The 12695-nt window shown below is 46.6% G+C and overlaps 1 protein-coding gene across 1 annotated transcript; it reads right to left on the reverse strand.

The window, feature by feature from the left end:
• Positions 1 to 4715: 4715 nt before the first annotated feature.
• On the reverse strand, positions 4716 to 11741 carry OTP (orthopedia homeobox). The gene is made up of 2 exons (XM_002808432.4): positions 11334 to 11741; positions 4716 to 5280 (listed from the first exon to the last, which is right to left on the reverse strand). Exons 1-2 carry the CDS (start codon positions 11739 to 11741, stop codon positions 4750 to 4752), a joined length of 939 nt encoding a protein of 312 aa, XP_002808478.2. The 3' UTR covers positions 4716 to 4749.
• Positions 11742 to 12695: the final 954 nt, after the last annotated feature.

The following is a 12695-nucleotide window of genomic DNA, read 5'->3' on the forward strand; positions in this document are numbered from 1 at the left end:
TTGGATACGAAGATGGGTTTACAGCTATTAGCCATCATATTAATAATTTAGAAAATACATGCCCAATCACTTATGTTCTTTCAATTCCCTATGAACACAGCTGCAACCCACATTAGAAGTGAGGGTGAATGGATATTTTTCAGATGAGATATTTGGGCTGAATTATTAGGGTAGCCTGTACTACAAAATTACTAATAAACATTGCTTCTGGCTCAATTTAGCCTGAACTCAGTGAACCTAGCCAATGGTGACAAATCAAAAACTCCGAAATGCCCAGTGAATGAATCTAACTAATCAAGGAACCCTGTAGGAAGTAGATGCCAGGATTAATGAGCCAGTGGTTTCACCATGCCATGCTGTTATTTCTTCACATAAATGCCCTCAGATGAGATTATCTTTATGTCATGAAAAGGAGAAAAGGAAGGTTACATTATTTCAACTGACAGGTTAACTACTGCCATTACTAGAATACACATATTTGTGGGTTAAGTTTTTTCTTTATCCTACAAATTTAAATGTAAGGTCCACAATATAAATAAAAAACACATTTTCATTTTTGGGAAAAGCTGTCATTGGGGGTACCAAACATAAATTGTCCCAAAGTTAGAATTTCCTCTGTATTTCCTCTGCATGTCTATATGCACATCTACCTTGATTTACCCAAATTGCTCTGCATGCTGTTCTATATTCAGGATCTAACCTCATCTTCAGCAGGTTGCATTCCCTTATCATATTTTTTCCACCATCAACAAAAGGTAAGCTCAGTGCCACATCATTACTATACCATCACTTGTATGGCATGCATGATATTTAGTACCAATACTGAGGAAAAAATAAAGATACAAGGATGAACTTGTATATTAAAATAAATCAATCATATGGTTACATAATAATGGATTGTTTCCAGCTAGCATGTAGTGACAGTATTCAATACCAAATAGGCTACTCAGTAAAAAGTACAATTATTAGAGGCAGGACATCGAGCATGTTGTACTTACCTCCTTTGTGTTCTGATACTATTCAACATTATTGTCTTTATTCTCTTATTAAATTTACTTAATTATTATTAGATCTTTAACAATTTTGAGTCAGAATTACTGTTAATGATGAGTAAAAAAATAATATGAAGCATTATTCTGTTGTTAGATTTTTCTCCCTCAAAAAGGAGAAATCTTTCAGGCTTGTGACTGAGGTTCTTATTCTCCTCTAAACTGTCAACCTTAACAATTTAGGCCAGCTTGCCTTCCCTTAACCTAATGGCATATATAACTTTAAAATGTTCAGGATTCTTAATACAAAAATCTATTGCTATAGAAACAAATATTAGCCCAGAGTCAGGTCAAGTGAAAAACTCTACACTTTTATTATAATATTGATAAATAACCACTACATTATGAAATATAAGTATCTTTGAAAGCATCTATCACTTGAGTTGATTTGCAACTTTTCATCAGTGTTCTGAGTTGGCCCATTTTTTTCCAATGAAAGATCCCATTTCCCTTGCCTTTGAGAAATACAATTTTTAAAGATTCCATTTAGCATCCTTTATTGCATTCCTACATCATAAAGTTATGCTTTATAGCAGCATAAAAAGCTGTAAAATTAGCATCCTTGTAAACAACGTTCCATGAGCACTGGCGAAGCAATCTGTAATTTGTGCTGATCTCTTAAATGTAACTTGAGATTACAGTAACCACGGTTTCAATTTTTTTTAAAAAAGAGCACTAACATAAAACAAGCGAGCATATGATGAAATGTAAAAACAAGGAAATGTATTTTTCATCAACTCATATTTTAGAAAGTTGGTGGTTGTGTACTGCTAAATTCTTGGAAGACTTCTCAAATACAGAAATGTTCCATTCTTGTATGAAATTCAAAATAAGCATGTTTTCTCTTCTTTAATATTTTAATGTTGTACTAAAAATAGTCTTTAGGAAAGTGTGTAACTTTAGGAAAGTGTAATATTCTGTGAACCCACCCACCAATTTACCTCTAATTAAAATTCCTAAGGTAACATGAACAGATTTACTTTATCATTAAAAATCAGAGCTTTTTGTTCTCATCTCTGAGGAGACTCCATTGTGTTCTTAGTTGAGTAACGATTACAACAGCTCCTCAAATTCACATGTAGCCCAGCTGTATTGTATTTCAGCACGAGGGTGTTTTTTAGGGTTTACGCTCTGAGGCAACCAAATGAGAAGTCTTCCCGTGGGAAAATGGGTGTCCTCTCAATGCCTATAATGACCATTAAATTTCAAACCACAAGATTGATTTCGGTTAGCCTTCCCAAGGAAGCCTGTGATATCGATTTGCCTCCAAGTTTAAAACACATTGCAACCTTCCCCTCGGCCGACCCGACCGAAGAAACAGCATTTTTTTCCTACTCCTTTGGGGCTGTCCCCTGAGCACGTGGCTGAAGTCGAGGTTAGTTGGCAGCCAGCAGGGACCCTGAGGAAACCAGAGCAGCCCTGGGGTTGGGGGAGCCCTGGTAGGCGCGGGTCGTCCTGGACACGCCTCTTCGGGAGAAGCGCGTTTGCCCCTTACTGTGAGGCCCCGGGTATCTGAAGCGGAGCCTGGGTCTGGGGACGTGAAGGGGCGCCGTTGCCTTAGGGAAAGCCCCAAGGAGGCCTAGGCCGCGGGGGAGGCAAGAGCCGCGGCCTCGCTTCCACTGCGTACCTGGGGCCGGACGCGGCAGGGGCGGCGCCGGAGAGCAGAGCTCCAGGCTCGGAAAGCCGAGGGTGCCAATTGTGGTCCCCTCGCACCCACCGCCTCCCCATCACGCGCACGCAGCCCGCGAGGGGCGCCCTCCGCGCCACTGCCCCAGGGACACCGTTCATCCAAGAAACTCTCGCGCCCTGCGTTTCGCGCCGGCAGCGACGCTCGGAGCCCCACCTGGGCCTCGGAAACCTGGGTTGGCCCGGAAGACTCGGGAGGCTCAGAGTTCGCGTGGGGCGCTAGCGGCGCCCCAACACGCCGCCAGCATGCCGCCCGGTCGCGGAGACCTCACGGTGCAGCCCAGAAACCGAACCTAAGCCCAGTGCCGGGCGAAGGGCCCACGCGTCCCGGACGCCGGGACCCAGCCAACTGCAGCGAATATAACCATTCTCAAGACTGGCCCCTCCCCTCCCCCCAGGAGAACACTTCCGCCGTTCAAGGTCACACCAAAACCCATGATTCTCTGTATCACATACTGAAAATGATTTTATTTTATCCATTTACATTTAACTTGATATAAACTTGTCCGGAAAAGTCAAATAATATGCTTTATATTAGCTCAAACATTTATTAAGAAAACCGAATTCCATAAATAAGCACAGACATTAAGTTAAAACATATCACAAATTGACCAGTATGTAACAAGAATGCTTTATCTACACAAAACATCCTATTTCACATGTTTGTTCATTCTTAGAAAGCGCTTCTGTTCTCTGGGTTTGGATTTGACCAGCACATGCAGAAAGAGCTGATTGTGTTTCTCTGTACAAAGTTGCAGGGTTGTAGATGTCCGAGTGCCCCCATCGGCGGCCAGCAGGTGGCCGAGGGGCACGAGGGACGACAGGACCACCACAAAACAACCAAGGGCACAGAGCAGCGAGAAGAGAGAAACGGAAAAGGAAGCAAACAAACCCCAGTCCTGAAGGATCCAGAAAAGAGATGTGGCTTTTGCTTTTACAAAAGAAAATTTTGCTTACACGTTTATTTTATTCTTCCTTATAAAGACTTATCAAAATGGGTCAGATCACTTCTTCCTCATCACATGACTGCTTTAGTCTACTCCAGCCACCCAATCCACTGTCACGTTACTCCTGAGAAGCCTTCCCTTCTACACCCTCACACAGTTGTGCTTAAGAAAATAAAAATAAGATAAAATAAAAATAAAAGCGTTCTCTTGCAAGCCAAGAGAGGGCTGCACGGATATGACTGGGTGGACTGGGCAAGGGTAGGGTAGTGGGAGAGGAAAGAAAGACAGGATCTCGGAAAGTACAAGGATAAATCAAATTATATCAGTTGGGCCCTCAGATGAGGCGGTTGGTAGCAGATGCTTGTCCTCCTTTAAGACAAAAATCCCTAACATTGTGCTGTCCCTTGAACACGTCCGTGTGTGACCTAGGTGCACCGTGTCTATGCGCGCGCGCGTGTAGCGTCTGAGCGTGAGCGAGAGTACGAGTGTGTGTGTTTCTGCCCACAAACCAGTCCATTGGTGTCTGATTTCAGATCCTGAGTCGACTCCCTGGTACGTAAAATGGCGGGAAGGATGGTTTTTGCCGGGCGCGGGAGGAGGGGCGCGAAGTGTGGGGAAAGACTGGACCAGAGGGGAGGCGGCGGGCGAGGGGGGTCGTAGGCGTCGCGTCGAAGGTGTGGGTGGGAACGCCGCCAGTCAGAAGGCCGGGAGGAGGGCGCGAGCACGGCTAGCGCGAGAGGGGAGGCCGGGGTGGCGGGAAGGGTGGGCTGAGGCGCTGGAGACTGGGCCGGGGGCGCAGCTGGGTGGGAAGGGAAGAGGGGCGGCCGGGAGACGGGGGACCGCGGGCGAGCGAAATCAGGTGGAGGGGAGGCCTCGGGGGCTGGGGCTTGGGTTGAGCCCGAGCGAATGGAGGAGAGAGGCGAGGACAAAACGAGACGGGGTGGAGGCCGGGGCTGGAGGCCGGGGCTGGACGGGGCAGGGCGCCGGGGTCCGGGCGCGCGCCGGATGGGCCTCGGGGCGGCCCCGGGGGCGGTGCTGGGGGCGGAGCGGGCCGGGGCGCGGCTGCATTAAGTGAAGCTCATAGAGACTGTGTGCTCTAGCGCCTTGCGGCGGAGGGAGGCGATGCTCGTGCCCCGCCACACGTCGCTGCTGTCCGGGGAGCTGCAGAGCTGGGGCGAACCGGAGACGTTGCTGGGGCCGGGGAGGGAGGCGGGCACCATGCCGGGGAAGGCGGGCTGGTAGAGGTGCGACTGCAGCCCCGCGCCGTTGGAACCCGCCAGACTGTTGGACAGGCCCATGGAGTTGGGCGGCGGCCCGGCTGCCAGGCTGCACTGGGACAGCGACTGTGCCATGGCCTGCTGCCTGCCCAGCGCCGGCGGCAGAGGCAGCTGTGACACGCCCGGCATGGCGGCCGCCGCCCAGCGGGTGTCGTTGGCGTGGAAAGAGCACAGGCTGTCGCCCATGGCGGCGGCAGCGGCGGCGGCAGCCGACGGGAACTGAGGCAGGCCTGGCGTGGGGAGCAGTGTGCCGGGCGCGCGGAACACGTTGGTCGTCTTCTTGCGCTTCTTCCACTTGGCGCGCCGGTTCTGGAACCAGACCTGGAGCGGGCGGGGCGGGAGACAGACAGGGCGCTATTAACCGGCCCGGCGGCTGGGGAGTTGGGGCTTAAGCCCCAGAAACCCGCCTCGGATACAGCCGCTCTGCCCCGGGAGGAACAAGTGCCACCGGCCCGACAAGCCCCCATACCCAGTCGGAGACTGTGGCTCCCCACCAACTCCTGCCAGCTGGCGCCCCCTGCACCCACCAAGCGCGGAGTCCCGCGCGCCTGAGAGCTCGTGCCCCGGAGCGTTTACGCACTGTGCAAACACACCAAACGTGTGCAGTCTTCACCACGCCCCTGCACATTCTGTGCATTGCACAGATTCACAGGTCTGCAATCAGGCATGTGTCAAAGCTCGACCCACAGGTGTACAAATGAAGATAAACATGTGTACCCATGTGGCTTAATAGCATGCCTTATAACACTGATGGGCTATAGAATTTTCAGAAACGCTGGAAATTTGGAAATTGATGACGGGCCGTGGATGACATAGTCAGTTTCAAAATCGAAAGACAAAGGAAAACCCCTAAAGCCACGGTTGACAGAGCGGAGAGGTTAATACAGTGATCTGCGTGGGAAAGTGCGCGCCACTGAGCTACAGTGTTGTTTGGGTCGCCACCATGACTTCCGATTCCTCCCATACTGCTTGGTGCTACTGCCACAACTCTCCGTGCCTCATTCCCAAACCAGTATATGGACACCCTTTTCTGGGCTGTACGAGTGTGCTGGAACAAGTTACCGCAGCTCACTGAGCCCCTGGAGCCTTCAAGCCTGTTTTTTTGTGTGTTTTTTTGTTTGTTTGTTTGTTTTTCTGTTTTTTTGAGACGGGAGTCTCGCTCTGTAGCCCAGGCTGGAGTGCAGTGGCGCGATCTCAGCTCACTGCAACCTCCGCTTCCCGGGTCCCGGCTCAAGCAATTCCCCTGCCTCGGCCTCCCGAGTAGCTAGGATTACAGGAACGCGCCACCATGCCCAGATAATTTTTGTACTTTTAGTGAAGACGGGGTTTCACCATGTTGGCCAGGCTGGTCTTGAACTCCTGACCTCGTGATCCACCCACCTCGATGTCCCAAAGTGCTAGGATTACAGGCGTGAGCCACCACGCCCAGCCAAGTCTATTCCTTTCACGAACTTACTAAGGGTCCCAAGTAATAAGGCCTCCAATTCCCTCAAGTCGCCCCCATTTCATCTATAAACTAAAAACAAATTTTCGGACCAATACGAATTAAAGGATGTCACATTTCACCACCAGATGTATGAATCAAATTTAATTTTGCTCAGACAAACCCAAACGTCCTTTTTCAGGGAAATGAGTTTGATAAAATATACTCCAAATGAAAACGGCCTTCCTATTCTTTTTTTTTTTTTTTTTTTTTAAACAGTAGCCCAGGAGTTACAGACCCTGCCAGGCTAATTTGCCTAGGCTTGTCAAGCCCTCTATCACAGAAGAAGAGTTCTGCCTGAAAGATACCACATAAGCTGCCAATCCAAGATAACTCCCATCTCCCCCTATTTGAATGTGATCTTTTTAAATGACAATAACAATAATAATTATTATTATTACTTGCCAGCAAGCCTGCTTGGAAGACTTGCAGTTTAAAATCTAGTCATCTGGAGTTTACTCTGCCTAAATATAAATGATGTGGGACACGACTCAGGTACTGAGTTTCCTCTTAGAATTTGGCCAACGCAATTTGACCACCATATCCGTGGCAAAAAACGTTGTGCATCCGTTTATCTAACCTATTTAGTGTTTACTCTGCAAGCTAAAGTATCAGGGGTATGGACATACCTGCCCTCAGTCTCGGTGAGCCAGTAATGTTCAGCGGTGTGTTCATGCCCAGGCAAGCGTAGACGTACTCTACGCTTACCAGTGTGAACGGTGTTGCCATCTAGAATACTCCCCCAACTTGGTGCCGGCCCTCGCCTTTCTACCGTGCCTGCGCCGTCGCCTACCACTTTCTTCCTGTGGTTTCTACCCCATTTTGCAGATTGCTGCGTATCCCAGTATCGGCGATGGGTAAACAGGTCTCGTCTCTTCCCAGTTGCAGCCCCTGAGCTGGTGGCACAACGGATTAATGAGGCAGCAGGGCTCTAGATGGTGAACGGGATCAATGAGACCCAATTGAGCTGTTAGCGGTCTTAGGCGGAGAGCAACTCTCAGGAGGAAAGGAAGGCACAGCAAGAAGACCTAAGGCCGCAAGTCGCTGTGCAGCACCCACCCAAGGCTGGACTCGGGGACGGTGTCTGTGACTAAACAGTTCCTATACCTTACACGCAGCACCCGGATTATGTTTTGAAAGGTGTGTTATAAAAATCAAGACCCGTTCCTAACAACCTGCAAGTGCCAGTGAATCCAAAAATGTTTGTTTGAGGGGAGGAAGTGTGAGGGGAAGGAGCAGAAAAAAGAAAGAGGGGGAGGGATAGCCCAGTAGAATTTCAATAGAAAATGCGACTACCAGAATGGTTTCTGAATCTAGGATCTGCTCAGGCACAGGCGGAAAAGAACAGCTGTTAAAGAACTAAATATTATAGAAATAATCGAAAAATCGTGCTCAATTATGTTTGAGGGTTAGTAGTCAAATGATGGCTACAAATTTTTTTATGTTTCATGGCTTACTGGGACTGGGAAAAAAATCTGCATGGGGTCTGAGCACCTCCGTTCCAAGCTACGATGCATATGTTTTTTAAATGTGAATGTTTCCACTTGAAAACTAGAGCATGACGGATTAAAATGCAGGCAAAACCTAAGGGAGATTTTTAGAATGCACAGATGACAACTCCAGGAAATATATTAACCACAGCCACGGGCCAACTTTGTACTCAGTTTGAAATGCAGTTCTTCTTGGAAAATGCTTAATACAACAGTGAGAATCTAATGGAGGTTGGAATCTAAAAATCCACTTTCATGATATCTGCTGTTACAGGAATATAGACATACTGTAAATGTATTTTAAAATATATAGCCCGTTTAATTCCCCAACTATAAATGACTGAGAAATAGAAAAAAGAGGGAGAGAAAGAGAATATTACTTTTTCCCCCCCTTGAAGCAAATGCTTTATGAAGATCTCATTGGAATCCAGCAAATGATTAATGTGAAGATTTTGGAGGAAATCTGGGGAGCTGTATTAAAGCCTAGATCTCAGGTTCATTTCGATCAGCCAGCCGTGAACTCTGGGCCGAATTCATTACACTTTAATAGTGCTGGGAGAGGAAGAAAATGCAATTTCTCATTCCATTAGAAAACTAGAAAATACTCTCAGCTTGTCCCCCTATTAAGATGTGGCAGGTGACAGGGCCATTCTGGGGGACACGGTCAATGGAATTACAGCACATTATTTTTGTTCGTATAAAATATTGAAAGGCAAGCCTGACTGTGCAGAAGTTATTTCACTGATTTGGTTTTTATGTAAATAAAATATTGAAAGTTAATTAATCCATGCTAGAGACTAATGATTATGCTTATTATATTGCATTTGATCACATAATTTGCATGATTCTCACATTGCTGCTTAATAAGCCATTCCAGGTTATAAATAATTCTGAAATTGGTTTCTAATAATGGCATGCTATAAAAGGAATGGTTTTATTACACTAGCCAGAAAAGAGGAGCGATATCAGACATGGAATTGGCCTCCATGTGAGTAGAGATGCTTTAATAAATACTTAAAAGTGTGACATATACCAAATAAAGATAAAAATAAGTATATTGGATAATTTAGTCTAGAATCAAAAAGCATCTTTAAAAATATACAATTGCAATGAATTAAATGTTTAGATAATTTTTAATCAGCGCAGTGGCCTACATACTGAAAAGAATGTGTGGCAATCTGTTAACTATAAAGAAAACTATGAAGTACTGATCATATAAGAACATAAACCAATTACTATTTAATTTGAATTTGGTCAAGGAGCAATGGTACAGTGAATAGTGAAGTAAATACATTTTCCATAAATTATTTTTGCATTACATTACATAATGTTAATCATTTTGAAAAGTTAATTAAGAAGGTTATGTTGATCTGATTACTTTTTAAACTATGGAACATTATTTTTAAAAATATTGAAATTGCCATTCTATTAAATTGTGTTTATCAGCAGGCTCAAGCTATTATCTTTGCTTGAACATTATGCTGGAACAATTAGAGTACTTTGTCTCTTTCTTCTTGCACATTCTTTTGTGTACTTTTTGAAAATAACTATTTCTGTTACATAGCTTATATTTTATTTCATTTACAACTTTTTCTGTTAAAAGAAGAACTGTCATTAACCTTTGGAAGACCTAATAAAGTTTAATAGACCTCGTTTTCTTTTTTCATAAAATCAGTTGTTCAATTATATTTTATTTGTGATTCTAAGTTCTATTTTAATTTAAACTAATTGCCAGTATGTCTAGGTTAAGACACAGCATTTTCCCCTTTAAAACAAGAATTAATAGATAGTATTTCTCTTAAGAGACAAAACCCCCAAATTTATGAATTTCTAACTTGCGAGATTGAACCTACAAGCAAGCACTGTCATCAGTGTTGATGGAAGTATTGAAATTGTATATTTATGTAAAGGTTCAAACTCAACTTCAGATATTTTCTAAAAGGTGAAAAATAAAAATTTTGAAGAGCATTACTAATACATGTTTACAGTTGCGCAATTAGTACTCTTTCAGTGTGTAATTTTAAAAGACCATGGTCTAGGCCTTTCACTAGCAAAAACCACCCAGACTTATATTGAATAAAAATGCTAATTATTATGTTAATCAATATTACTTTATTAATTTGACCATTTTAAATCCCCAATGATATTCATTTGCTATTAGAGCAGAAGCATGCGCTATTTTTTCTGTTTAGACTGTCTTTAAAATGCCGAATTGAGACAGAAATATTCAACGCTGTGATTGCGGACGTTCTCATCGCTTACTTCTTAGATCATATGTAAAGTAACTAAGATCTTAAAGTTAATTTTATAAAAGTAGGTAGCACTGGTTTAACAAATTGACCAGGTTGATGACACCCAGGATATCGTACAGAAAATACCACCGTCCAAGACGGCAAAGGAAGATTTTTCAGCACCCTGGATAGCTCAAGGGTAAGTACCGGCGCTTGGAATTTCACCTCCAGGCACCTGTCCATAAAATATTTGATATGTTGTTTTCATTCTTTCAAAAAGAGAGAAAAAAAAATCTGGGTTTCACTAGGCTTATACTTTTATTCCCCAGTTTTCAGAAAAGTTATAGGTGTGATTTTCTAGGTTATATATAATTTACAGCTTGGAGAGCGGTTGGAGGAGAATAAGGGGTCAGCAACGATTTCCTCTACTACCTGTCAACATTTCCCGTTTTGAATGCCCCTTCTTCAGACAGGATATCCACAACAGAAAGCCTTCATTCCCCCTCCCCCACCCCAGCTTCCTTAGAGGACTCCAAAACAAAACAGGGCTCACCGGCTGTGTGGCTCACCCAGCGCACTGGTAGACTACGAAAGTTCAAACCCCTTGCAAACATCAAAGCTAGGAATATTTCGCCTGAGTGCAGAGGGAGGGTGATACTTAATAAAGCCACGCCGTGAAACCTGGGTATAGCACTTTTTTAAAAGGCGCCCATTCGCCTTATTTGCTCTTTTCTCTTGTTCTCTGTATAATTGTTGCATTCCTCCTTTCATCCAAACGCTTAACGCAAACTCATTAGGGGGTAATACTTGTCAATAACGCGAGCAGGAGTTGAGGGGCTCGCTCGGCTGGGCCGCCCAGGGGGCGCTGAGGTTGCCTTCTCAGGCGGAGGAGGCGAACCCTGTAGCCCGACACAACGCGGGGCTTCGATTTTGAGGAGCTTCTTCCGGGATGTCGCTATACCGGCCGGAGACAGGGGCCTTGAGTGTCCATTGGGGGATGGCGATGGGGACCAGTTTCCGGGTAGAGAAGGAGATAACTCGACACAGGAACGCACAGGCAGCCTGAGCGCAGCCCAGGATCTCGACAGGGGAAGGGAAGACCCTGCTCCCTTTGCCCAAATCCTCCCGCCCCGTCCTTGCCTTCTGTCCCAGAGCCCAAGCCCCGCGTACCTGTACTCGGGACTCGGTCAGCCCGATACGCAGTGCCAGCTCCTCACGCATAAAGATGTCGGGGTAGTGAGTCTTGGCGAAGCTCCTCTCCAACTCGTTGAGCTGTGCGGGGGTGAAGCGCGTCCGGTGGCGCTTCTGCTTCTGTTGTCCCTGCTGCTGGCCGGCTTGGCTGGGGTTCGGGCCGCCCTGGGGCCCGGGCTGCTTGTCCGGGTCTTTGGCGCTCACCGCCAGCGAGGCCGGAGTAGAGCCCACTGTGGTGATGTCCTCCCCGGGCAGCAGAGTGGCTCCCTCCACTGGGTCAGAGTTGGGCGCCAGGTCCCCCGGATGGCCCCCGGGGTCGGAGCCCCCCACGCCCAGCCTACACTTCACCGCCTCCCGGTGGCCCAGAAGCTCGGCGGCATCTTTCATACCTGAGGAGGCAAGGGGATCGCGGTCACTACTTTCTTGGAGATGCCAGGAGGGGCTGTTTTCCCCGCGCAGCCTTCCTTCAACCCGTCCTCTGCCCCCTCTGCACCCACGCTTGCCCTAAGGAAGAAATTCCCAGGGTACTCCGCTGGGTTCCCCAGAATTTGGACAGCCGGGTTGGAATAACATATCCCGGCCCCTTGCCCTTTCCGCAGCCGGCTCCCGGAGTAAACAGCGCAAGCTTTCGTCTGTCCCACAATAAAACACTCCCAGTCCGGGCAATGAAACATGCCTCTGAATCCCTTCCATAAACCGTACCCCCGGCGCCCCAGGAAATCGAGAGCAAATGTTTGAACACAGGGGTGCGCGGCACAGAAAGAAAATTAATTCCTCGGTTGCTTCGGCACCTGCGCTTCGGCAGCCTGACGAACTCTACCTCCGGCCCTCAGCCGATTCCCTCTTACTTTCGGAAGATGAATAAGCCTTCAAGCTTTCCACCCCCCGAAATCAACCCAAATCAGCTCCGCCTCCCCCTCAAATCAGAGAAAGTGTTTGGAAAATGGAATCACATCCATCACCAAAGATTCCCAGTCCGGAAACCCAGAGCCCAGCAACCCAGATAGCATTAAGGAAGCTCGAGTGAACTCTATGGACAACCGTGAATCAAACTTTAGAGATTTCAACTTTTCTTTCCAGAGAAATAAAAGTCGCATTCCTCACAGCCATTGGCAACGCCGAATCCCTTGCAGAAGCTGGGGGTGGGGGGATGACTGTGAGATTGAATTTAGCGTCTCTCCTTCTCAACCAGCACACTTAGCAAATCCGCCTTGATGGCAGCAGCTTCTCCTTTATGCCAGATTTTTTACAAATTACACCACACTTAGAAAAGGAGGAGAGAAGAGGGTAGTGGGGAGAGAGAAACGGGGGCGGCGGAAGGAGAAAGAAATCCCAAATCAA

Source organism: Macaca mulatta, chromosome 6 (assembly GCF_049350105.2).
Source record: "Macaca mulatta isolate MMU2019108-1 chromosome 6, T2T-MMU8v2.0, whole genome shotgun sequence".
Lineage (NCBI taxonomy): Eukaryota > Metazoa > Chordata > Mammalia > Primates > Cercopithecidae > Macaca > Macaca mulatta.